The sequence below is a fragment of the Juglans microcarpa x Juglans regia genome, chromosome 5D, assembly GCF_004785595.1.
Source record: "Juglans microcarpa x Juglans regia isolate MS1-56 chromosome 5D, Jm3101_v1.0, whole genome shotgun sequence".
NCBI classification, from domain to species: Eukaryota; Viridiplantae; Streptophyta; class Magnoliopsida; order Fagales; family Juglandaceae; genus Juglans; species Juglans microcarpa x Juglans regia.
In genome coordinates, this window is record NC_054602.1 from 21,148,042 (window position 1) to 21,175,181 (window position 27,140).

Sequence of the window (27,140 nt, forward strand, 5' to 3'; positions counted from 1 at the left end):
ATATTATACATCAATAAGATGTAGTTTTGCCTATGATATTCTTTTAAAAAAAAAAATAGTTTTTTGAAATGTTCAAAATGTGTAAAATTATTAAATTACTCGAGACCTCATTCATGAAGCCTCAAATAAGAGTATTTGCACTCTTACTTCCAAAAATGAATTAATTCACTACAAGAGAAATTAGTATTTGTGACGAAAATGACTGTTTGCGATGAAAATATACTTATTTTGGCAAGAAATAGTCATTTTAGCAGTAAATAATTGGTTATAAATAAACAGTTTTCTTGTAATAGAAATTTGACACAGTAAATAATTAAATGTTATGTAATTAGGGTTATGATTAAGATCAACAGTAAATACCATATTAAATTTAAGAGACAAATCATATAATGTAGAGTAAGAATTTTGAAAATTTGCAAATATAGGCCGGTTTCCAATTGCTGCTAGTTTTAATATAATTAAGATGAGTAATTCTACATACATGCATAAATAAATGTCGCGTAATATTTTTTAAAAAGAGTGGGATCTATTATTAAAAAATTAAATTTTTTATGTAGGTTCCATATTTTATTTATTTTTTTAAAAAGATTATGCGACGGTTACACAATTTATAGTTGTAAATATCTTTTCTCTATTAAGATATTCTGTAATTATTATCAAATTTAAGCCATCACAAATAATTCATCTTATAGCATTGATGAAAAGATAAGGGTTGATGAACAATCTCACGTCATTGTAATAAAATACGAGTAAAATAGAAGTTTTGTATAAAGTTATTAATTTTTCAATTACAAATTAATGCCACTTGATTATTGCTTTTTGAATTAAAAATACGAGGAAATAGTAATTATTCACTCTTGAATGTTTTATACTCATGAATATTGAATGTTTCACACTCATAAATAAAGCATTGTTGACATATTTAAAAGAACACGAGGAGTTTTGTCTTATGCATATCATGATGCGTTGCGAGTTAGCTAGTTTAATCTATTTATATAAAAAGGATGGAAACGAGCCGTATCGTGTTAATCTATTTCAAATTAATTATTAAACGAATTAAAATAAGTATTACGACACAATATGTTATTTAAATAGATCGTGTTAGTTTGTTAGGATTTGCAAGTCTGAACCGTTTAGTTTAATGTGTCGTGTTTAAATTGACTTATATAGTCGAATGTCCATAATTTAACATGATACGAACACGATCTGCGAACATGAATTACCAACCCTAAATTTGCTAATATAGGGTTCTAATTGCTGCCAGTTTAAATAACTAAGATATTCTGTAGGATTATTTTACAATTTTAGCTAGCTATCACATAATAATTCAAAACACACATTCCAGCCTCATCACACTGTGTATCAACACTACTTTCGCAAGCCATTTAATAAATAAAAAAAAAAAATGAAAAGATAAAGGGTTAGTGAACAATCTCACATCATCGTAGTAAAATAGCCTAAATAGGAGTAAAATAGAAGTTTTGAACAAAGTTAGTTTTCAATTACAAATGACCACTTGATTATTACTTTTCGAATTAAAAATACGAGGAAATAGTAATCATTCACTCTGGAATGTTTCACACTCATGAATAAAGCATTGTAGACATATTTAAAAGAACACTAGATTTTTGTTTATTCGCATTCTTTCATTTGGGCATCCATCTCATCAGGAAATTTGGATAATTACTTGAATTTGATGGAGCTGTTTTAAAGTGCCATTTACAATTAGTAATTTTAAGAGCTGAAGTTGTTGATAAAGGCACTTAGAGTTTGAATATATTGAGAAAGAGAAATGCTTTAATCACAAAGAGATTTTATAAAAGTAAATTCATAAACTAATGTATCTTGAAATAATATGTTAGATTGTAAAACTACTTTTATTATAAAGCAGATCTAACGTACCACATCAAATCACTTTAGTTTATGAGTTTACTTTTGTGGAATCTCTTTGTAGCTATAGCATTTCTTGAAAGAGAAAAGGCTAAGGCCAAATTTGGCAACAGAAAGTTTTCATCTACCTTAAGTGATTTTTCATCTACAGTGACTACAAGAAAATAAGCATTTGTGGCAGATTATTTGTGACGAAAATGACTATTTCTGACGAAAATAAACTTATTTTAGCAAGAAATAGACATTTTCGCAGTAAATAGTTAGTTACAAATAAACAGTTTTCTTGTAGTGAGTTTAAGTTTTCGTTTTTCAAATTCTTTCTAAAACATACAAAATTCTCAAAAGCATCTCATTGAAAGACTTTTCCCATTTTTTTCAATTAGAAATATTTGGACTTCCGAATCAGGCCCCTTAGTTAAGATTTCCATTATTCATCTAAGGTAATGAAAAACACGGTGCAATTGAAACATGAAAAAATAGCTTTTCTCTATTTAAATAAATAATAAAAACAATTATAACTATAATTTATTATTTAAACTTTTATGGTTGGACTCACAACTTTTACAAAACATATAAACTTCGTCCCAATTTCATTTTTCAATATGCATAGAAAAACTTTCTAACAATTTTACTTCTAGATTGACGTCCACTAATTTTTTTTTTAAATGAAATAGAAATTTCATTAATGAAATTGGCATTTACAGAAGATTGAATAAAAAGTACAACGTAGTCTGCAGCAATAAGCTCTGTAATTCCTTGTCGTGCTTCCTTAGGCCACATTTAGGGCCTGTTTGGGTTCTAGTATGAGTCTTAAAAAGTAGTTAAATAGCTGTAAAAGCTCTTTAATAGAGAAATCAGCTTGTTTGGATGTTACATATTAAAACATTTTTAATCTCGAATAAACTAAAAAGTACGTTTGAAGAAGTTTATCCTCAAATGTGTTTTTCTCGATAATATGGAATGTAATTCAAATTTTAAAAAAACTGTCAATGGAGAAAAATACATATACACCTTTCAGATAATTACAACTTTCAAACTTTTAAAAATATGGTCATAATTTTTCTAAATTCAAATAATCGTCATTTCTACCTTATAAAACACTTTTTTATTTTATTTCTAAATAAACGTAACGTGCTTGAAAGTACTTTAAACATATGGTTACCAAACAATAAATAACTTTTTTTAATAGTAGAACTTATTAAAAGTTATAAGCTATAAACATTAAAGCTATTATAAGTTATATTTTTTACCGCAATCCCAAACTTGAATTGTGTAATCGCTTAGGGACGTGGACTACGTGACTGATCTAAGTTCTAGTTGAGGTTGAGTAGGGCAAAACTATTTAAAAATGATTGGCTTTGGGTTGTAGATTAGTGTTGTTAGTATATTTTAACATAATTAGGGCAACCATTTGAAGACATTTAAGAGCTAACAGGAGTTGGTGCCAAGTGATGATTAATAATACTTTCAACAAGACTTACATTTATGGCAATAGTTGCTTCAACTTTTCACAAGAGCTAAGATTGTTTATAGAAATGAGATATATTTTCTAAGCAAATAAATATATTGAATATTAAAAAAAATAACATATAAAAGGGTGGGAGGCTCGACAAGCACCTCACAACAATCAAAACAGTGACAAATAAAAAAAAAAAAAAGGTTAAATGTGTGAAAAATATGACCACGGGAACATTCTCCCATGGATAGAGATCTTCTAGAGTTCTTGACCAAATTCTAAGTTCGAGAGTGGGAGAAAGATATATATATATATATATATATTAAATAGGTTTCATAGAACTTATTGAACATTCAAGAATTTTGTCATTTGTATATATAGTTATAGCCTATGTGATAGATACCAAGGGATAGTCATCTTGCCTACCTAATCACTTGTGAGGACTTCAAGAAACCTATGAAGTCCCATTTACTACAATTGGAAAAAAAAAAAAAAAAAAAAGATTGAAGATGTAATTAAAATAATCTTAATCCAAATAATCTTGGCCACGGTACAACATATAATTACAGTTTTTGAGACGGACATAAAAACGTAACCTTCACCAAAACGTAACTTCGAAAAAACTCAAATTTGTGGCATATATAAAGTAAAAGTGTCATTTTGTGATGGTTTTCGTTACGACCCGAAAACTTAACGGTATAAAAAAACTCAAAATTTGTTGTAGTGATAGATCCACTTCCAACCATTCACCATTTTATTAATGTCTCGTACCAATTTTGAGTGAGTGAAGTGTTCTATAAAATACTTTGCCATTTCAAGAATGCTCCCTATTCCTTGGATATCAATCTTAGAAGTTGGAAGTAGTCCAAAATTGACTTTTTTTTATGCTTTTGAGTGGCAAAATTCGTTGCTAAACTGAAATTTTCTAAACAACAAAAGCAGCCCAAAACCAGAAATCATGGAAGGTGGATTTGGATCTCTTAAAGGCATAGTTTGTTTTCACAAATCATCTCAACTCATCTCATCTAATCATTACAATTTTCTCAAATTTTCACACAAAATAAAATAAACAATTCAACTTTTTTAAATTTTAAAATAAAAATAATATTAAAAAAATATATTCTTATTTAACTTTCAACTTTAATCTCAACTCATCTCATCTCATCTGTAAAAACAAACGAGACTCTAGGCTTGTTTGGACATAGATATGACACACATAATTTTTAAAACTCTCAAAATATCTCATAATTTCATTCTCAAATATTACTCAAGTATAAAATACTTTTTCAATTTCAAATCTTGAACTTTTTTATCTAATCATAATCTACGCATTATCCAAACATAAATATCAATACAACTTTTACAAACATCAAAATAAAATACAAAAGAAAAGAAAATAATTTTTACAAACTTCAAAATCATAACTCCAAAATCTACTAGCTACATTCCTAATTTCCTAAAATAAAAATCTCTACACCTTGATTGCCAAGGGCTTGTAACCAATCCACTAGTAATTACCTCAATCAATCACACCATTATAACCATATTGACACGTAGCTTACAATACACATAATTTCCATAAAATTCTAGATATCCATACATATTCTAAAGTAACCATAGACTAGTATTTCAATAATGATAAATATAATAATAATATCTATCATAACAACAATAGTGCTAACTAGAAGAGCTATAAAACATCCCATCATTATAAAAAAAACGTCTCAATAACTCTTGAGCGAGCCAGGAGCATCCTAGGTGACTATATCCTATAATTAATGAAATATTGTTTTTCTTTTCAAAAATTTTGCAAAATCTGTCAACCTAGGCTCTGATACCATATTGTAACATCTATTTTCTAGGGTTAGGGATGTCACGTATTTTCATAAAAATAGCTAGATAAGAAATTTCATAATTTAATAAATCAAACTGAATAAATAAAGTCTGGAACTAAATCAAACCGATCCATTTGAGCTTCCTACTCGATGAACTGACTGCATTGGTACTATGCATCTAAATGACCACTTGATTAAACTGATCTGATCTTATCTTGCACTTGATCTTAAGAAAGCTTACGTGTCTTTTGCAATGTGAGATGCATGACATACATAATGCATATATACTATGATGAATGAAATGCTTGTATAAATCATGACATGTGAGGTACATAAAAATTGGCTATCAAAGAACTAACTATAAGAATAATATATCTAGACTAACTAACGCGTGCTAGTCATAATTTATGATCAAGCTATTTACCTCATTGCGCTACTTTCTTAATTCTACTTCTTCGCTCGTTACCTATACGAAATACTAAAAATTACTAAATTTTCTAGAAAAATATGTCGTAATATTCTATTTAATTAAAGTCATACTAGGGAGAATAATTTAAGAATATTATGATATATACTAAAATTAACAACTACTAATATCATATGATTATTCTCAAAGCTTTCAAATATAATTTAGTAAGGAATATATTTTTATCTAAATCTATAAAATAATGGTGGAAATACTAACTTGGTAAAATAGACTTAATAATACTCAATATTAAAATCCTTGTAAATTTTTGATATAGACTAATCATAATTTAATACTTAGGGGCTAATATGTTTATTCAATTAAAACCAAGCCCATATAAAGCATAATATAGTGGTTTTTTGAAAAATATAACCCAACTCAAACACAAGTCCAAATTTACACATTAAGCCCATCCCAATTAAAGCAAATCGGTCCAACTTAAGATATTCAGAAGGCACTTGGTAAAGACCAATACCATTGACCGAATGGGCTTAAGGCCCAATGGCCAATTTTCAATTAGGGAACAATAAGCACTCTTCTCTAGGAATCAAGAGGCTGAGAAATAGAGGAGAGGGAGATAGAGTTGGTCTCACAAGCACACATGCGGCAACCCTAAGGCAGAGGAGGAAGATGGTATGCATGGGCTACGAGGGTATATATAAAAGTTGTGACGGCCCTAGATTCTGCTTGGGATCAAACGGACTCTGAAGTGTCGGGACATGCAACATAAGGTTACCCGCCCCCGTTCATGATAAATAAAAATGCAATGCACCTAGTATGTATCTAACAATATGCAATATTCACAGTGGATAATTTTTTTTTCCTGGAATAATACTATACACCGAATATACCATATCCCAAATTAGCATAAGCAAACTTCATAATATATAATAATTGATGTCCAAAAGTTATAGTGTATGTCTAAAAGTTCTGTAACATCAAGAATACTGGAGACAACGCTCTTTAAGTACATGCAAAGACTAATATAACTATTAGTCTAGTTCATTGAGTAGCTTGCGCAACTCGGCCAAGGTAGCCAAAAGGCTATCAATAAAATCGAGCATAGAAGTGATGAGCATCGCGTTGTTGCGTTGCTGCCTAGTTGACCTCTTCCAATCAACCCTCTATTGCAACTCCTGATTCTAGACACATAATCTACCAATCCGAGGTGAATGATAATTGGGACTACCAAGTAAGATTTGATTACAAAACTCAGCAAGTTAACAATTAACTTAAACTAATAGTGTAAGAATGCATGCATGATAGTAAAAGCATGAATGTTAACGTGAACATGAATAAATGTGTGTGACTTGGCAAATAACATGACATGAACTAACATAAACTGTAACTAACGTGAACTAAACTGACATGGCATGAACTTAAACTATACGTGAAGTAACGTAACATGGAAGTTGAACATGAACTAAGATTTGAAGTTGAACTTGCACTTAAACTAAATATGAACTGACTTGAAATAAACATGACGTGAACTAAAACTAAATTTGAACTGACCATGAATTTGGAATCTTGTTCCATAAATAAACTGGTTAATTAAATATGAATTGTGGATGCTACACAGGTCCTTTGGGCCGTGTGCCCCTACCGATACCGCATCACATCACAAGTATCTACACCAGCTGTGAATGCATTAACATACACATAATACCACAGGTATCTGCACTTGTTGTAAGTATGTAATGTATGCATCCCGTAAACAATGGTTGACACCATCGGCGTTGGTGCCTGACTTTGTTCCAGCAACCAGTTATTTAGGTCTCATTCGAAACCAGTTGATAGAACTTTATCAATCCAAGAAATTTTACATTAGTTTAAACACTCCAGCGTGAACAATGGAGTTCCACAAGGATATTGCCACATCCTAGCACTTGGGTTCATGATAAACGTAAAAGACAGAACTGACTTGAAAATACTATTTTTCGTGACAAACTCTAAACTCGTGACATGACATGGTGTGAAATGAAATGGTAGATGACGTGACATGACGTTGCATGTAAGTATAACTAACCACATGGCATAACATGGCGTGCAACATTTAAACATGGCAAGACATAATATAACATGTAACAGATAATTTCATATTTGAAAATAAAACATGGCATGACGTAATATATAATAGATAATTTTGTACTTGAAAATAAAATTTGGCATATCATAACTTAACATATATATATATATATATATAAACATAACCAACGTGAATGATTTTTTTTATCACCATACATATACAAGTACCCCGAAAGTAAGTTAGAAGCTAACTTACAATGATTGAAGCGTAACGTAAATCGCGAAATAACGAGAACTGTAATGAGATATTTTTAAAGGTTAAAAACTCATCACTATCATACTTATATAAAAACACCGACTCATGGAAAAATTACCATTTTACCCATTTATATGTGGGGAAATAATCATTTTGCCCCTACTTTAAGGATTTTACATCCTAATTTCAAAACTCACCAAAATTTATAATTTTCATGTAAATTTTGTCCTAAATCTAAATATCTAATTAAGAAAATTTAAAACACAACATAGTTATAAGAACCAAGCATAGGCCGAAACATACAAATGTTAAAATCCTTGATTTTTGTTGCGATTATTTCAAACTCTAACCTTCATGCTAAAACCATCATGCAGCATAGAAAAATCATATCCTATGCTTTAAAATATGCTAGGATATTAAGAAAAAAACACATATCACAAAAACCACAATTTCCTTCATGTCAAAACATCAAGTGTTTTGACCACAAAGAACAACCCTTGATATTCTTAGTCTATCCTTCTTAAAATCAACTCCAAGAACTCCAAATTTTTTAAAAAATACTCTTCAAATGTTCATAAATCAATTTTAATAAATATCATGCTTAAACAAACAAGTCAAAATCACAAAACATCAACCAACATAATATGTTTGCACATTTACTCCAAAATCTAGTTCTGCATGTTTTGGTTTTTTATCAAACCACTTAGATATAAATTTTTCATGAAGTAAACCATCAAGAAACAACATCATATTATTCATATTAAAATCCTAAAATTTATCTAAGTATTAAACTCAAGATCATTTGGCAAAAATTGCATAGAAATACAAAACAACCCGTGAGCCTCAAGTTTGTGTTCCAACCGGACCTTAGCATGCATAAAGAGTAATTTCCTCAATATCAAAACCATAAATATTTAAAGTAACCTCCTAACACATATAGAAAATTCCTAAGAACAACATATGTGAATATCAAGACCATAGGAGCATGCTTCCATAACAAAAGGTCCAAGCTTTCTCAAAACAGAAACTGTTTTTACACCTCTAGTTTCCAACTATCTAGATTCATAGAAAATTCCTACTAAAAACTTTCAACATGTAACAAATACACATGAAACTTTCATGTTAATATGTTAAATTTAAAGCATAAAAATATCAGACCAAGATCTTCCCAAGAACTTCATCAAAAAAATCAAAGAATCACACACTGTCTAGATAATCTGTAGTATGATCTTTGCATGCTTGAACAAATTTTTCACCAATCACACATACACTAAAAATGACACTAAATATATCAATCGAAACAAAACTTAAAGAGGAACAACTTATATGCAGAGAGTTTATTAAGAATCTACTTAAAAGGCTTTGAAAAATTCAATCAAGAAAGGCTAGAAAAGTTGTATGAAGTCTCTCCTTGAGTTCTCTCCAAGAAAGTGAATCAAAAGTGACAAAATCCTAAGGGACAAGCCATGGACGACTCATATACCGCTATAGGGACCGAGAAGGGATGTGAGAGTGACTATTTGGTGATGTGTTGTCAGCCAAAACCATGGACTATAGCACACAATTTTTAGCCTTGGAGCTGTCGTGTGATTGGTGGTGAGGTGGTTGATTCCCCTCCTATCAAACACTATTGGTGGCTAAAATGGGCACTGGAAGTACACTCATGGGAGTGGAGAAACTTCCTTAAGAAGCCTTGCATAGGTGGAGCTTTTCGGTGGGCCTTAATGGGTCCAAATGAATTGGGCCTCATTTGGGTCTCAATAGAGTTTGGTTTGGTGTTTCAGTTTCTAATAAGCCCAAATCTAATTTTTCTTGGCCCTATGAAAATACTATGATATAAAAAAGCTGGTATAACGGTGTAATAACAAGGATTTGAATGGTTAATAGCATGTGAAAGTGATTTAAATAAGTGGATAAATACTAGGCTAAAACCGACCAACACATACGCTTTGGGAAACCATTTGGGGTTTGGGGAAACCATTTGGGGTTTGGGGAAACCATTTAGGGTTTCGATTTTCGCCAACGTTTTGGAGTTTCAACTAGATCTCAAATATTTGGGCTTCACTAGGGTTGAAACCCTATTTGGTTTAATACAAAAATGTATGGTTGGATGAAATAATATTTGGCTTAGGTGGCATGATCACAATCCTTGATTTTATTTCCTTTCCTTCACATTTCTATCTCATGGTTTCTCTTGGTGCCAAGTGTCGTAAACTATTTACCAAGTGTGGCTAAGATCTTACAATGTGTCTAAATAATACTTCTCTAGACTTATTTGGACAATCCATACTATGATTTAAAACTGACTGGGTTGTGTGCTAATATTAGTGTTATTATTCACTCCGAAAATGGTGTAAATAACTTTGCACCATAAAATCATAAATAATCCTATGAAACTAGGAGTGCAATTCATTTCGCAAATTTTGACTCCTAAGAATCTCGAATAAATCAAAACAAGTTTTTGTATAGCTATTGTTCGGGAAATGAAAGTTGTTTTATTGAGCCGTAAAATCTTAAATATTAATCTGAGACTAATGGCACAAACCGCTTTTCATTCCTACACTCCTAGGTACCTCAAATAAATAAAATTGTATTTATGTCACCAAAGTGGGTAAGAACTAACTAAGCTGATAGATTAAAACCTATGCTATTGCTCGATTTTCGAGACTTTTTCGGGATTTTCACGATGTTTCTAAAGCCTAAAGAAAATAATCTACTGAATTTCTAGTGGGCTGCTACATCCTCCCCTTTTAAAAAAGATCTCATCCTCAAAATTTATATACGAACACAAAACCAAATATCTACTATCAACTAAAAGAGAAGATGTTGCTCACCAAGCCTATTGTCCATCACTGGACATATTGTCACTAGTCGATGCGAGTGAGGGCGAGTCAAGGTCTACTGTCATGGTATGTTGGGGCATATAGTGGAACACGTCGTCATCGAAGTCATAAAACATCTTACCAAAGTGCTTAGGGTCAATGTGTTGCTTGACCTCCTCGTCATCACTGCCAGATATATGAACTTGAACAAGTAGTCATCCTTAGTGAGTGGATGACATCGATGATATCGATGTCTCTGGCTCAGGATTGATGGCTGCAGTGCGCTCCTTAGCTGCTTGGCTGGACTTAGCCCCATCCCGTGACATCCTAGCCCTGAAACTATCCCAATCCATCCACATGGTCAGATGAAGATGTGGATAACGCTCCTCATAAGGTAAAGCCTTCCTCTCATAACCTATACCATTCTTATCTATGTCCTTGATATGGGTGCGATAGTGTTCTATACGTTCCATCTCTTCCCAGTAGGTGTAGTCTACCTATCCAACTTGGTAAGTCGCCTCCTATGGTGTTCCTCTCTCATCTCTTGCACTCGTTGTGTGGAAAGCATCTACTTCCTAGTGTGCCATGGATACTGCAAAAAAACATAGTCAAAGATGGAAAATAACTCACATCACAAACTATAAACGAGTCCACAACAGATCTGAGATGAAAGATATACTTTATTCAATGTCCAAACAAATGAAGTATAATGACTGACTAATGCAATGTAACCTCATACATAGGCGAATACAAAAATTGGCTAAGTCGAGACCATAGACAAAACAAAAATCGGACTACGATCCAAATAGATGGCTCTCATATCAACTTTTTGTCCCAAATTGCTTCTTAAACATTATGATTCTGCCAAAGTAATTTGAGTAATGGAATCTTTTGGTTACCGCAATTCCTTCTCTTTCTGATCAATGATTTGCATTGGTCTTTCCTTGTGAGTTACGTTGGATTGCAAAGATATAATCTTGGCATCTATGATTGCTAGTATCTGATTTCCAAAACTCTTTTTCGGTGAAGACATGTGGAAAACATTATGGATTCCATGGAACTCAGTTAGTAACTCCAGGCAGTACGCAACTACTCCCACCTTCTCCAATATTTCATAAGGTCCCACATATGTTGGACTTAACTTGCCCTTAACACCAAATCGGCTTATTTCTCTCATAGGAGATAATTTCAGATAAACCCAATCTCTGACTTCAAACTCTATACTCATTCTTCTGTAGTTGGCGTTGCTCTTCTATCGACTATGCTGCTTTCATCTTTTTTCTAATTGTAAGGACTTGATCTTTTATCTCTTGTAGGACTTGATTTTCCATGAATCTCCTATAATAACCAGTCAGTCCTAAGAAACTGCAAATCTTGTGCACATTGGTTGGTCTCTGCCAGTTTGTTACTGCTTCAATTTTGCTGGGATCTACTTCCACTCCTTTGCTGGAAATCATGTGACTTAGAAACTTTACTTCACGAAGCCAAAACTCGCACTTAATGAGCTCGACATAGAGCTCCTAATCTCTAACTATGGTTAGCGCCATACTTATGTGATTTCTATGCTCCTCCTTTGTCTTTGAGTAAACTAGAATGTCATCAATAAATACAATGACAAAACTATAGAGGTAAGGCCTGAATATTCTGTTCATCGTGTCCATGAATGCGGCTGGAGCATTGGTTAACCCAAAAGGTACCACTAAAAACTTGTTGTGGTTGTACCTTGTCCTTAAGGCAGTTTTCGGTACATCCTATGCCTTGACCTTCAACTAGTGATATTCGGCTCACAGATCAATCTTTGAAAATACTGATGCTTCTTACAGTTGATCCAATAGATCATTAATCCATGGTAATGGATATTTGCTCTTGATTGTCACTTTGTTTAACTCCTTGTAGTCTATGCACATCCACATGGAACCATCCTTCTTCACGAATAGCATAGGTGCTCCCCAAGGTGAAGAACTAAGACGAATAAATCCTTCTCTAATAGTTCCTCCAACTACACCTTGAGCTCCATCAATTCCATGAGAGCCATGCGATACACTGCCTTGTGTGTCGGAATCATCACAGGTTCCAACTCTATTCCAAACTCCGTCTCTCTGACTAGTGGTAATTCGGGTAACGCATGGTTGAAAACTTCAGGAAAGTCTTCAACCGCGAGTGTCCCACGGACTTCTTTACTTTCTACTGACTTCTCGACAACCATAAATAGAAATGTTGAGGCACCTTCCTCAATGCACCTCCTGGCCTGTATAGTCGAAATCACTAGAGGGGTGGCCTTAAACGACGCTCCTAGATAACTCATCTTGTCTTCATTTGGGGGTTTAAACAAAAATTCTCTCTTCCGACAGTCTATCTTAGCATAGTGCTTGAACAACTAGTCCATCCTTAAAATTAAGTCGAACTCTATCTAACCGAATACCAATAAGTCGGCCTTCAACATCATTCCTTCTGACTCAATGGGACAGTCCTTAACTAAATGGGTACAAGCTACTGTATTCCCGTCCAGAATCGTTACTACAACCTTATGAGGTAATAGCTCGGTTTGCAAACTACAAATCCATGCAAACACTACAGACACAAAAGACTATGACGTGCCCGAATCAAATAGTGCATAAGCTGTGATCCTTAATAGGTTGGTGTTTTGTAAAATAAAAGGCAATAGTACTATCAATGGTAGTCCTATCATCTATATTAAAATAAAGGCACAAAATTATTAAAAAATACTAGTCATGCCTTTGAATGCTTTTTCTCATTTTCCCCCAAGGTATGAGCACTTTGCTTTTGTTGAGCTTTTGAGCACCGAGAGGCATGCAATTGTATCCATGATACTCATTTGATGGCAGGCACTTTGACTGTGGCATTGTTTACCTACTGTAAGAGCTTGTCCCTGTATGTTTCTCATTGAGATGGAAAGAACTATTACTCCATATGTTTCTCGCCTAGATCGTGAGCACTTTAACTTCTTAATGCTTTCCTAGTGGCAAGCACTTACCTACAGTAATGCTTGCCTACTAGCAAACTCTATCATTCTACATGTTCCTTACCAAGATGGCAAGTACTATAATTCCTTACATTGCTTGCCGAGTGCTGAGTAACTGAATCCCTTAATGCTTGCCTACCACTTGAACACCATTTCTCCTTATTTTTCATCGCCTAAATGGCGAGCACTATCATTCCTACATTGCTCGCCAAGTAGCGACACTCATATTATGTAATACACACCTAGTGGCGAGCACTTTGCATGAGTGGCTAATAGAAGTGAATATATTAAGAAACTCATAACATATCAAGAGGATATGTTGAAAATCAAAAGGGGGTTATTTCTTACGTAACAATCATAACTGTTCGCTAAAAATATCTGCAAGTGTACAGAATCGTAACAAGTAGTAAAATGTTTTAAAGAAAACGGATATCAAACCCACTAGGACTAATTATGCTATTGAGTACTGAAATTTACTAAATTAATTACTACTTGGAAAACCAAAATTTGAATAATAGATTATCTAAATTAAACTGAAGATAAAAGCATCAAAATTAAGATTTTTTTTTAAAGATAATAAGAATAGATCTAGAGTATTTGATTTCACCAAACAAATCCCACACAATTTATTCTTCCTTATCATAGAATTCTAATTATCCCAAGTTGATGATAAAAATCCCTTAACTATTAAAAATTTTCTCTCGAACTATATCAAAAATATCTCCAACTATTAACTCTATATCTCTATGTAAATTTAACTAATTGGAGACTCATTAAGTTCTTTGAATTTTTTTTTTAAAATCACACTAATTGCGGTAAAGTATCTCTATTTTCACTCAACTAATGGTGATTAATCCTAGAGCTTTAATCACAAATCACCTCTCGGTCTCATTGTGATTCAATAGATCGAACAATAGTTAGCTAGAAAATTGCAAGCATTAAGAACAAGGAATAAACACTCAATCACGGAAATATTGAAAATAAAATAACTTAGAATATAAATTGTGTTCAATACTAGGCTACATCAAAGCTCTAGAAAATAAAATTAATACTTAAAAAGAAAAACAATAAAACTAGTGTTCTTTGTTGGAGTCAGTTGATGAAGCATGCGGCTCTCATCTCTATTCCCACAGATCTGCCTCATTGGGAGAAATTTAAATAATAAACTTTGAACTATTGAAACCTAAACTTAGACTCTCAAAAACTCTAGACCATCCTATTCATCCCACATGTCGAAATTCAAATCTGGAAATAAGATAAATGTGGCTACAATCTTGCCTAAAGATCTGGAAAATAGTTTCTAAAGACAAATGTTAACATAAAAGAAATTATCCCAAGAATAAAGAGATTATCTAAAAAGGAAGATTCAGTGATATGCGGCTTGAATTGCGGATTTCGAGAGGATTTGGTCACCAACAGATTGATTGCGGAACTCGAATTTGGTGGTTAGTAGCAGATTGATCTCGGTCGGGAGGAAATATCCCACCAAGTAGATACTGTGTGTGCTGAATATAACTGGTCTTCTCGCCTACCGAGTGGAAAGACTTCCGACTAGGATGAAATACTCCTCTCGCCAATCGAGTGGAAAAGCTGCTTGCCTTTTGTCTCGTTGTTGCCCAAGATGTCGTTTAGGTTGGTCTTTTAAGTTGGTAGTTTAGACTAGTCGCCCAATCTAACCGCTTGGGGCCTTGTCACCAAGTCTTCTCACCCAGGTCTTCACGCCAAGGTTTTTAGCCCAGTTTGGTCACGAGTCTCCTCGCCCAAATCTCCTATTTTGTATCAAAATGCTCTCCTTTAGACTAAATCTACTCATTCATTCAAATCCAAGAAAATAATGAAATATATATAGAAATAAAATAAAATCAATAGTATTGAAGGAAAAATAAAACTTTTCATAAATAAAAGAGTGATAAAAATCACATAAAAATAACACTTATCAAATACCTCCAAATTTAAGCTTTGCTTGCCCTCGAGCAAAGAAGAAAAGAAAGACAATTAAAACAAGCATTGGTTTGATTCATAAAATTTATTGTCTCAAATATTGTCTAAAGTCTCTAATTCAAAGAAATCATTCAAGATGAATCAAGTCCAAAAGTTAATTCAAAACTTAATTCCACCGCATTATCCATCTCCACATTTATGCATACCCTTCATTCTCACTTTATCATTAGCTCCTGGATAGTTTTACGCAAACAAGTAAATAAATAATGGATCTCTAAACACTCCATAGGCTTCCTTTTCAAATCACTCTCCACTAATGTAGAATAGAAACTATCACCAGGGATCAATAGGTCTTTATTAAGCTTGTAATGTACAGCTAGGGTTAGTGATACAAAGAAAAGATAGGATTCAAACAAAGTAAAAGAACTTAAGTTTGAACACCCACAGAACAAATAGAGCATTTTCACTTCTAGCATCTCCTCTCAATCATTGTAAATCTCTCAACATATATCTCTTTAATATACTTTCAAGTATCTCTCTCTTTACCCCTCTATTCGGTAGGTCGGATATTTTCTTTTCTTTTCTTTTTCCATGAAAATATTCCATACTTTTTCGGCTGCCTTTGTGGATGACTCTCGTCGGCCTTTTCTTATTGGCCACACAGTAGATGAGTTGACTCTTCACACCTCCAAACTTGTGATTTTGATAATATTGCTATAATTAACTTTACTTGTAGACCTTCTACCTCTCTTGCCTTTCATGCTCTTATGAGTCTATGACTTTGTGTAAACTTAGTTCTCTTGAAAGGTAAGAAAGTCAGTGTTTAAGCTCAAATAGGGTAAGGAGTATGAGATTTACAAGAAAGAAAAATACAAGGCCAAAATATATTTCAATAAAGCTCAAATGGGTGACTAGAGATAAAGATAATAAACATGTAAGCTTGAAAGGCTCAATCGGTCCAAAGAATGCCTTAATCATTTTTTAAATAATATTCTGTCTAGGATTTTGCCTCGAGTGTAATAAAAGAAGTTCTAGAGTAAGTTGGAATCATGCAAATTCACAAAATTCACATAAAATCTCTCTAGGTACTCAAAACAATTAATGATCATAAGAAGTAATATCAAATTAAGTAAGATCAAGTAAAAAATTAACAACTAGACTTAAGCAATGAGAATTTTTCCTAAAAATTATAATCAATTTCAATCATATTCTTATCATAGGCTTTTATTCATCAAACCATATTGTTTTTATCATCTCATCATTATTATTATTGTTATTATTATTATTATTATTATTATTATTATTATTATTATTATTTTAAATAAATAATATAATATAATATCCTTTCCCCCACAAACTTAAATATCACATTGTCCTCAATGGGAAAATGAAGAAAAACTAAAGCAAAAAATGAGAGAAGGTAAGATATGCTCCCTTGATTGTTTCCAATTCTGCCAATTGAATATTTTCCTTAAAGGTGCAGCTGTGTACTCCTTGGAGATCTCCTCGCCTTTTCGTTCCTGCAAGACGAAAGAAAATGAATAATATTAAGTAAAAACAGAAGTTTATAAAATAAAATAAAATAAAAACCTTGGGTTACCTCCCAGAAGTGCTTTATTTAAAATCTATAGCTAGACATTGTCCTCTCATCATTTATTACTGGCGAGATCGATGGAACACTTTTTCAAGTTAAAGTCTCCGTCCACATAGGGTTTTAATCTCTGTCCGAGAGGCACTCACGATCTTCTCCAGTATGTGCTTCAACACCCAATTAGACACCTTGACCTAGATGCTCATTTGAGGATGGTATGGTGTCGCCATATGATGTGTAACTCCATACTTAGTCAGTAGCGCTTCAAATTGGTAATTGCAAAAATGCTTCCAGCCATCACTGATTATGGCCCTCAGAGTGCTGAATTGGGAAAATATGTTCTTCCGCAAGAAATTCACTATGACCCTCGCATCATTGGTTGGCTAGGCGACTGCTTCCACCCATTTGGAGATATAATCTACTGCAACCAAAATAAATTTGTTAGAGTATGAGGATGGAAAAGGACCCATGAAATCTATACCCCAAACGTCAAATAATTCAATCACTAAAATATTGTTTAAAAGCATCTCATGTTTCCTAGAAATGTTGTCAACCCTTTGACAATGATCACATAAATTAACAAAATTAAAAGAGTCTTTAAAAATAGTCGGCTAATAAAAGCCGCATTGTAAAAGTTTCACTGCTGTTTTTGCTCCACCAAAGTGGCCGCCGGCTTCCAATGAGTGGCAATGTCTGAGTATGCTCTCCATCTCCTCCTTGGGCACACATCTCATCTCCTGATTATATGGTCCGCGCAGTGCCGATATAGAAAATTTTCCTCCCAAAAATAATATTTCAAGTCGGAGAAGAACTTCTTCTTTTGTTGATATGTCTTCTCGGCCGGTAGAATTCTGGACACCAAATAATTTACCACGTCGGCATACCATGGAACAACTTGTATAGCCATTAATTGCTCGTCTAGGAAGGTCTCATTAATTGGGAATTTTTCCTTGCCAACCGCCTCTTTAAGCTCAAGACGAGATAAGTGGTCGGCCACTACATTCTCAGTACCTTTTTTATCTTTTATTTCCAAATCGAACTCTTGTAATAGCAGAATCCATCTTAACAGTCTTGGTTTGGCATCCCTCTTCAACAGCAAGTATTTAAAGGTTGAGTGATCGGTGTAGACGACTACCTTCGAACCTATCAAATAAGAACAAAATTTGTCAAAGGCAAACGCAACTGCTAACAATTCTTTTTTAGTAGTAGCATAATTAAGTTGAGTTTCTGTTAAGGTCCGACTTGCATAATAAATAACATGAAAAATCTTATCTTTCCTCTGCCCCAAAATAGCCCTTATAGCATAATTGCTAGGATCACACATTAATTCAAAAGGTAAATTCCAATCCGGTGATACAATGATAGGTGCAATTCAAACTGAGTATGTTTAATCTACAGATTGAAGAGAGGTTTAGTAATTTGAAAAAAATCCTTGATAAACTGATGATAGAACCGGGCGTGACCCAAAAAGCTCCTCACGCCCTTCACATTGGTCGGTGGTGGGAGTTTGTCAATAACTTCTATCTTTGCTCCGTCGACCTCAATTCCCTTGATGGAAATGCGGTGGCCGAGCACTATTCCCTTCTCGACCATGAAGTGATATTTTTTTCAATTTGAAACAAGACTTGTCTCCTTGCATCTCTACAAAACCAAAGATAAATTAGATAAGCAATTATCAAAAGAGTGACCAAAAACCGAGAAGTCATCCATGAAGATTTTTAAAATTTTTTCCATCATGTCCGAGAAGATGGACATCATGCATCTTTGGAAAGTGGTTGGCGGATTGCAAAGTCCAAAAGGCATGCGCCTATATGCAAAAGTGTCGTAAGGACATGTGAAAGTGGTCTTCTCTTGATCGTCGGGTGCAATGGCTATTTGATTGTAACAAGAATATCCATCTAGAAAATAGTAGTAAGCGTGGCTGGCAAATCTTTCTAGCATTTGACCAATAAAAGGTAAGGAAAAATGGTCTTTCTGAGTTGCATCATTCAGTCTTTGATAGTCTATGCTTACTCGTCATCCCATGACCATCCTCGTCAGTATGAGTTTATTATTGTCATTCTTGATCACGATTATCCCTCCTTTCTCTGGGACGACTTGCACTGGTCTTACCCATGCACTATCTGAGATTGGATAAATGATCATGGCATCTAAAAGCTCCAATACCTCTATATGCACCACTTCTTGCATCGATGGATTCAATCTCCTCTGGGATTGGACGATCAGTTTAAAATTATCCTCCATTAAAATCTTGTGCTTGAAAATTGAAGGACTAATTCCTTTGATTTCCGAGATGGTCCAACCCAAAGCCATCTTGTGTTCCTGCAAGACTCTCAGCAACTACTCTTCCTTTACATCACTCAAGGAACTATTAATAATAATTAAAAAAGTAGAGTCCTGGCCTAGGAAAATGTATCTTAAATTTGATGGAAGCGGTTTGAGTTCAAGCTTGGGTGGTTCCTTACTGGGAGATGTCAATCGAGATGAGTTTAGTTCTTCCACTTTCAGTTTTATTGAAGGAGAAATGGATGGTGTAGCTTCCAAATATCTCTCACACTCCTAACCTCTCCATCTTAGGATTCAATAGATGTAGAGTGAGAAAGACATACCTCAAGTGGTAGCTTTGAAAATTCAGCTCCATAAGTCTCATCGGCCTTGACCATGTCTCGGATGCTTATTTGAAAACAAGAATGCACCTAGAAAGGGAATTCCATAGATTTAAATACGTTAAAAGTAACCTGCTCCTCTCCGACCCTCAAAACGAGTTTCCCTTACTGGACATCAATTAAAGTTCTCCCCGTTGCCATGAAAGGCCGGCCCAGTATCAAAGGGATCTCCTCATCCTCCTCCATATCAAGCACAATGAAGTCGACTAGGAATATGAACTTATCAATTTTCACAAGTACATCCTCAATGAGTCCTCTTGGGTATTTAATAGATTTGTCAGCCAATTGTAGAGAGATAGTGGTTGGCTTTGTTTCTCCGAGACATAGTTTCCTAAAAATAGAGAGATGCATTAGATTAATACTTGTCCCTAAGTCGCATAAAGTTTTATCAAAATATGAATTTCCTATAGTGCAAGTGATCGTGAAACTCTCCAAATCTTTTAACTTAGGCGGCAGCTTCTTTTGTAAAATTGCACTGCTCTCCTCGGTCAGCATTACAGTCTCATGCTCCACCAACTTCCTCTTGTTTAATAATATATCCTTAAAAAATTTTGCATATTTAGGCATTTACTCTAAAGCTTCAATGAAAGAAATACTAATATGCAGTTGCTTAAATATATTGAGAAATTTAGAGAACTGATTATCAATCTTATTATTATTTTTTTTAATCTCTGCCGAAAGGAATTCGTGGATCATATATTAAAGGAGAATAAGTTTCAACAATAAACTCTCTAGATTTCTTGGGTTTTGTAGCCCCTTTATTCCCTTTAGTCTTCTCAACCTGCTGGTCGGTCACATCCTGATCTGTATTTTTCACCTCGTACTCGATTTCCTTCTTTTAGGAGTCCACATTTTTGGCAGCTTCTGCATCTCACTCGATATTTACCGACTGGTCATATATCCACCCACTTCTCAATGTTATGGCTTTGACATGTTCCTTCGGATTGGTCATAGTGTTGCTCGGTAAAGACCCTGCTGTCCTCTTGGTAAGCATGTTTGAGAGCTGACTGATTTGCACCTCAAGATTGCAGATTGAAGCCGAGTTGTTTTGGATCACCATATCAGTCTTATGCATGTACTGCTTAAACATATCCTCAAGTGTCGGCTTCTTCTCTTTCTATGGAAACTGTTGAGGTGGTCTAACCGGCACTTGGTTATTGCTCCATGAAAAGTTAGGGTGATTTCTCCATCCAAGATTGAATGTGTTTGAATAAGGATTATTTTGATGTTGGAAATTGGACACGTAATGGGCTTGTTCATGACTCGGTTGGACAAAAGGATTTCCCACTTGGCAATCTACACTTGAGTGATTTCCTGCACAATGATCACAAACAACATTAGTTTGAATAGCATTAACATTCATCTTACCTAGTTGTTGTGATAAATTTACTATCTGCGCCGCCAATGTGGTAATAGAATCAAGTTAAAAAACGCCAGTCATCTTTCTTGGCATTACTGTAACGCCCGTCCTTGTGGTGGGTCTTTTTATAAAATATTTTGAGAAAGGACGACGGGAATTACCGTCCTATTTAAAACTTTTTGCTTTCTTCCCAGGGTGCAAGACTCTACGTTTATAAAATAAAAATGTGCTTTTGCAATAAAAGAGGTTTACAGCTGAAAACATCAATTTTAATAATAAAATGCCTCTCTTACATTTGAACCTCGTGCCTAGACTTCCGTGCTCTTCCCCATGGGCCGTGTCTGTCCTGACACGTACTTCATTTCCTTCCCTGTGTGGGGGGGGGGGGGGAGGGACATGCATAAAAACTAAAATGAGTCGAAGACTCTTAAGCATTACTCATGCAGTTAAAATATAACAACGTAGGTTTTCATTCATGCATTCATCATTCGTACATACTATACATACATGCATGCATGCATACGTGCGTTCATTTGAAAACGTCACTGGACGGGATTTTTCTTTCTTTTCGTAAAACGTTTCACCTATCAGTGCCTTCATTTCTTAAAGTGCGTTCGTGCATGCGTACATACGTACATACATACATTCATTCTTTTCACTTTCATAGGCCGGTACACACTGTTACGTCCCGTGTGTTAGGGTTAGCGGCCCTTTGACTTGGATTCCGCTCATGGCCAAAGGTTGGGAATCACTTTTCATAGGGGACAGCACTGGGTGCACTACCAGTACTACTTACCTGGCATTGCAATCTGCCCATTCATTGGTACCCTTTCATTCATTCATGTGGTCGTTACGTATCTTCATATATTTCATGCTTTCATTCATTGTTTAATTCATTCGTTCATGCCAGCTCTGAAGAGTTGGAGCTTCATTCATTCATGCCAGCTCTGAAGAGCTGGAGCTTTCATTCAGTTCTTTCTTTCGTTTAACATGAGAAAACATTTCTTTTCATGAGAAAACATCATTTCGTGAGCATGGGCTCGAACGTCCTCTTTCATAACGTCCACGAGCATCACCTCGCGGCATTCACAAAAGTATCGGTTCGCACCGTCCATAAAACATAAAGCACGGGCTCAAACTTCACCTTTCGCGGCATCCATAAGCATCACCTTGAACGTTGGCCTTCGCGGCGTCCGCGAGCATCACCTCGCGGCGCTCGCGACAACTTCGGTCCATAGGATCCATGAAGGCGTCGGCTCAAGCTCGTCTTTCGTGCATTTTCATCAGTTCGTTTCTTTGAAAATACATACAATAGATACATCTTATAGTCATCCATTCGCATGCGTACAATTAATAACTTTTGGTGCGTAAAAAGGGGCTTTCATGGAAGGGCAGTACGTACTTATACGTTTGAAAGCATGGCATCTTCTTTTGTAAACATTTTCTTAAAGAGAAGAGCTTTTCATTTTCTTTTCGTAATTTTTAGAAAACTCCAAAAGGGCATGAACGTAATACTTACCTGGACTCCTTGCTACTTTCATACCATGCAGTCCATTCATATGCGTGTCAGCTGGCAACCTACATGCATACATCACCTTAACGTCATTCTCTATCTAATGCATAAGCAACTTAAACTATAAATAGAACTACGCTATACTTGGAACACTCTCCTTCTATCCAATGCACTTACGTGCCTTTTACTACGTTAAAACCTTCGGGGACCAATTGCGGTCACTGCATCTTCCAACTTAACGCCTTGCCTCGAGTGCTCATTCACTAAAGTGAACCCATGATTCACCTTAGGATTAAGACACTAAGACATTCGTCTTATTCTCCTTTTTGAACTCATCTTGATGCATAACTCCGACTAACTAAGTCACGCATCCCAATCTTAGACAATACACCCGTCACTACCTCCATGCATCCTAGCTCATACTAATCATCATTCCCATCCATACCAGCCACACGGCTCTAAGCCAACTCTGAGGCTTAAGCACTGTGTAACTATGCTTAGGACAGATTACCCATTACATATGGTGAATCCGTCCAGCACATGTGTCTAACTAGATTACACATGTACCTTATCCCTTTATCACCTAAGATCAACATATAACATGTTGATCACCTACTCGTAGGGATGAGGGCCATATTCTGATACCAATATTCTCTTAACCCAGCCAGCATGACTCTTCACGCTAGCCGTCCCTTCTTACAGTTCATCCCAACACTTAGTGCGACAAGGCTCCATTCACAATTATGCCTTGCGTCACGTCACATAGCTCGAGACTACTCTCAAGTTACACCGTGACCTTGTCACGTCACCTGACATCCTGCTACATCACTTCTACGCCAACTTCTTACTCATCACGAGTACGGTTTCTCACGTACTCCCGTCACATTGTGACATCTCGTCACGTTCCCGTTACGCTATTCCAAAGTTAACTCCTTATCCATCATAAGCATGACTGTCAATAACCACGTCACTTCGTGACGTTGCCCAATTATGCTTCGGCTCCATGCTCTTACACTTGTTCTGCTACTTCACGTATACTTCCAGCCGTAAGTCGATCACAGTGACACTTGTCACCTCAGACTACAGGCTGCACCATAACTACTTCGGCACATTGTTCCACAATTCCTGATACTATTCATCACGTTCTATGCCCATCAACTGCATAACCATCCTTATCTCTGCGACACGCCACACGGAGTGTCGCTGCCTCGTGGAGTACACTCCACGTATACTCCCTTTCCACACGCTACAACCTATCATCAATATGGCATACCCTCCATACGATGCATCACTCTACCACATGGAGTACACTCCTCGTGTACTCCATTCATACACGCTACTCTACATCACCACTACGGCATACCCGCCGTATAGTGCGTCACTCCATTACATGGAGTACATTCCACATGTACTCCCTTCATACCCGCTACAACCCATCATCAATATGGCATACCCGCCATACGATGCATCACTCCACCACAGAGTACACTACGTGTGTACTCCCTTCATACACGCCATACAAAGTACACTTTACGTGTACTCTTCCCAATCCACAATACGCCAGAGGAGAATATTTCTACATACACTCTCTCTATCTCACACTACGCCACACACAAAGTACACTCTACGTGTACTATTCTCACTCCACATGCCACGCCATCCATACAGCACATGCCCCACAATTACACTGCACAGCACAACCATGCCATAATTACGGCACAAACTCCACAATCATACTTCACCGCACACTTCACAACGCACTACACAATATGCCCAACACTTCACAGTGCACTACACAGCGCATCTCAATACAACCCAATCATTCCTCTAATACTAACAGCACAGTCCACAACCTAATCCACTAATCAATATCTAACATAATAAAAAGGGATAGAGAGTTATACCATCGACGGGATAACCCGTGCGTTGCTCGCTGATCGTCACAGCCGATGACGTCCGAGAGGTCATACATGGCGGCTAACCCACATACATTGACTGTTTGGGCGTTTGGATAGCTAAGTGTGGTCTTGGAAGGGCTCGTGAAGGCCTCGTGATGGTGGCTATGAAGGGCGGTACACAGCGTATCTAACCGTGTACAGTGGCAGTCAGTCACGAGCAGTGACTGTCCATCACGTCCAGTGATTACCCACCACGTAAAGTGGTGGTTTGGACCTAGGGCTTGGCTAAGGGAAATACGGTGGATCTCGTGGTGGCATCGAGGTGGCACCACGGTGGCTCACGGCGGCAGATCTGGCCGCACGATGGAGGAGAAGCCGTGGGAGAGTGAGAGAGAGTGTGCATGCATGAGTGGCAGATCGGGGCTGTGGGAGGTTGGGTTGGCTTGGTGGTGGCCTGAGGAAGCTGATGACGGTGGTTACCCACCGTGGGTGGCGGTGCGCGGCATCCAACCCGTGCGTGCGTGAGGGAGAAACCCATACATGGAGGAGAGGCTATGGGCCTCGGGTCCAAGGGAGGAGGAAGGGGAAGGGGAGGAGAGGTCCATGGTGGTGCTGGGTGGCCGTGTACGGCGGCGCATGGTGAGGAAATGGGTTAGAGACCCATTTCGGGTACTTGCCGTGAGGGAGGAGGAAGGGCTGCATAACAGGGGCTGGCTTCGGTGGAGGATGATGGCCGGCAGGAGGAGAAGCTGCCGTGGAAGTGGTGGCGCCGTTGGGAGGTCCACGGCGGCACTACGTTCATCAAGCCCATTCGGGCTTTGCACTTCCAGCGGAGAGGAGGAGAGAGCGTGAGAGGGAGAGATTGCCACGGGGAGGCTCGCCGGAGGGAGGGGGAGCTGATGGTGCCGGCGGCGCCGGGTTGAGGCATGGAGCAGTTCGGCATGCGAGAAAGGAGTGCTGCGTGCTGTGCAAGCCAAGAGGGAGGAGAGAGAAAGGAGAGGGAAAAGTGAGGGAAAGAGAGAGGGGGTCTGGGTATTTAATCCAGTCCCTTCGTCTTGGGGGTCCTCAAAACGATCTAACGTTGAGATATTAAAATACTGATTTGAAAATGCGTAAACGTTAACTTAATTAAAAGCACTTAGAGGAATTAAGGTAAATATTATTTTAAACTAACTTTAGTTTATAAAATAATATTTCTTCATCATTAATAAATGATGAAGTCTTATTTAATATATTTAAAAGGATGAAACCATTTAATTTAATTAAAGCTTTCAACATAATTTAAATCTCATAATATTTTAAATAACTGGAATCATTTTAATAATTAATATTAAAATGATCTCCGATAATTATAATATTTTGGAGCTCTTCAAAATATTATAATTGTCTCTTTTAAAAACAAGTTTAACTCAACGATACTGGAAACACCTCATATAAATATTTCCAGTACATTTAAACACTGGGCGTACTTTAGAAGTCACCTAATATCTCGAGAGGCACGTCGTCATGGTTCGGCACATATGACGATGCTCGCAGTCGCCAGAAAGAATGGCAGACTGTTGCATAATTCTGTCATCGGAATTTGCTTACGTCAGAAAGGAGGAGCCTTACGTAAGAAAGAGAGAAGCTTACGTAAGAAGAAAGGAGCGGGGGTTACAATTACTCTCTCCGCAAACCATTGATAGTTGTTGGATGCCAATTCTTCCAGAAGTCCATATGTGGCTTCATGGGTCTTACTCATTAATGCCCCTCCTGTGGCCGCATCAACCATAGATCGATTTATGGGTCCAAACCATTATAAAATGTATGTACTTGAAGTCAGACGGGGAGGTCGTAATGTGGACACTTACGCAATAGATCCTTGTATCTCTCCCATGCCTCATATAATGATTCACCCTCAAATTGGGTGAATGTAGTTATATCATTCCTCAACTTCACTGTCTTAGCTGGAGGGAAATATTTTGCTAAGAATATTTGTGCCAACTTCTCCCAAGTAGTGATGATGTCGGGCGGCAAAGAGTTCAACCAAGTTTTTTCTTTTTTCCTAAGTGAAAAAGGAAAAAGTCTTAATCGAATCTCATCATCTGTCACTCCATTTGGTTTAAAAGTATCACAAATTTCTAGGAAATTTGCAATATAGACATTAGGATCCTTTTGTGACAACCCCTCAAGTTGGATGGTTTGTTGAATCATTTGAATGATGGCCGACTCGATCTTGAAGTTATTGGCTTGTATAGCTGGCCGCCTTATACTAGATGTCGTCCCATTGACAAAGGGCATCACATAGTCTCTTAACGCCTTGTACTCCTGGTCGGCCATATAAAATTTGGAGGCAGCGACTTCTTTCTTCTTCTTTTTATTGATCCGACGTAAGGTTCTTTCAATCTCAGGATCGAAAGGTGTATGCTCTAATGATTTAGATCAGGGCATGCACTTCT

General features: G+C 36.2%; 1 protein-coding gene and 1 non-coding gene across 2 annotated transcripts; one reads left to right on the forward strand and one right to left on the reverse strand.

The window, feature by feature from the left end:
- Positions 1-11,645: 11,645 nt before the first annotated feature.
- On the reverse strand, positions 11,646-11,978 carry LOC121265804. The gene has a single exon (XM_041169468.1). It carries the CDS (start codon positions 11,976-11,978, stop codon positions 11,646-11,648), a length of 333 nt encoding a protein of 110 aa, XP_041025402.1.
- A 14,552-nt stretch (positions 11,979-26,530) lies between these two features.
- On the forward strand, positions 26,531-26,637 carry LOC121266648. Its single transcript, XR_005940869.1, has one exon. It is a non-coding gene; the product is annotated as a small nucleolar RNA R71 (small nucleolar RNA).
- Positions 26,638-27,140: the final 503 nt, after the last annotated feature.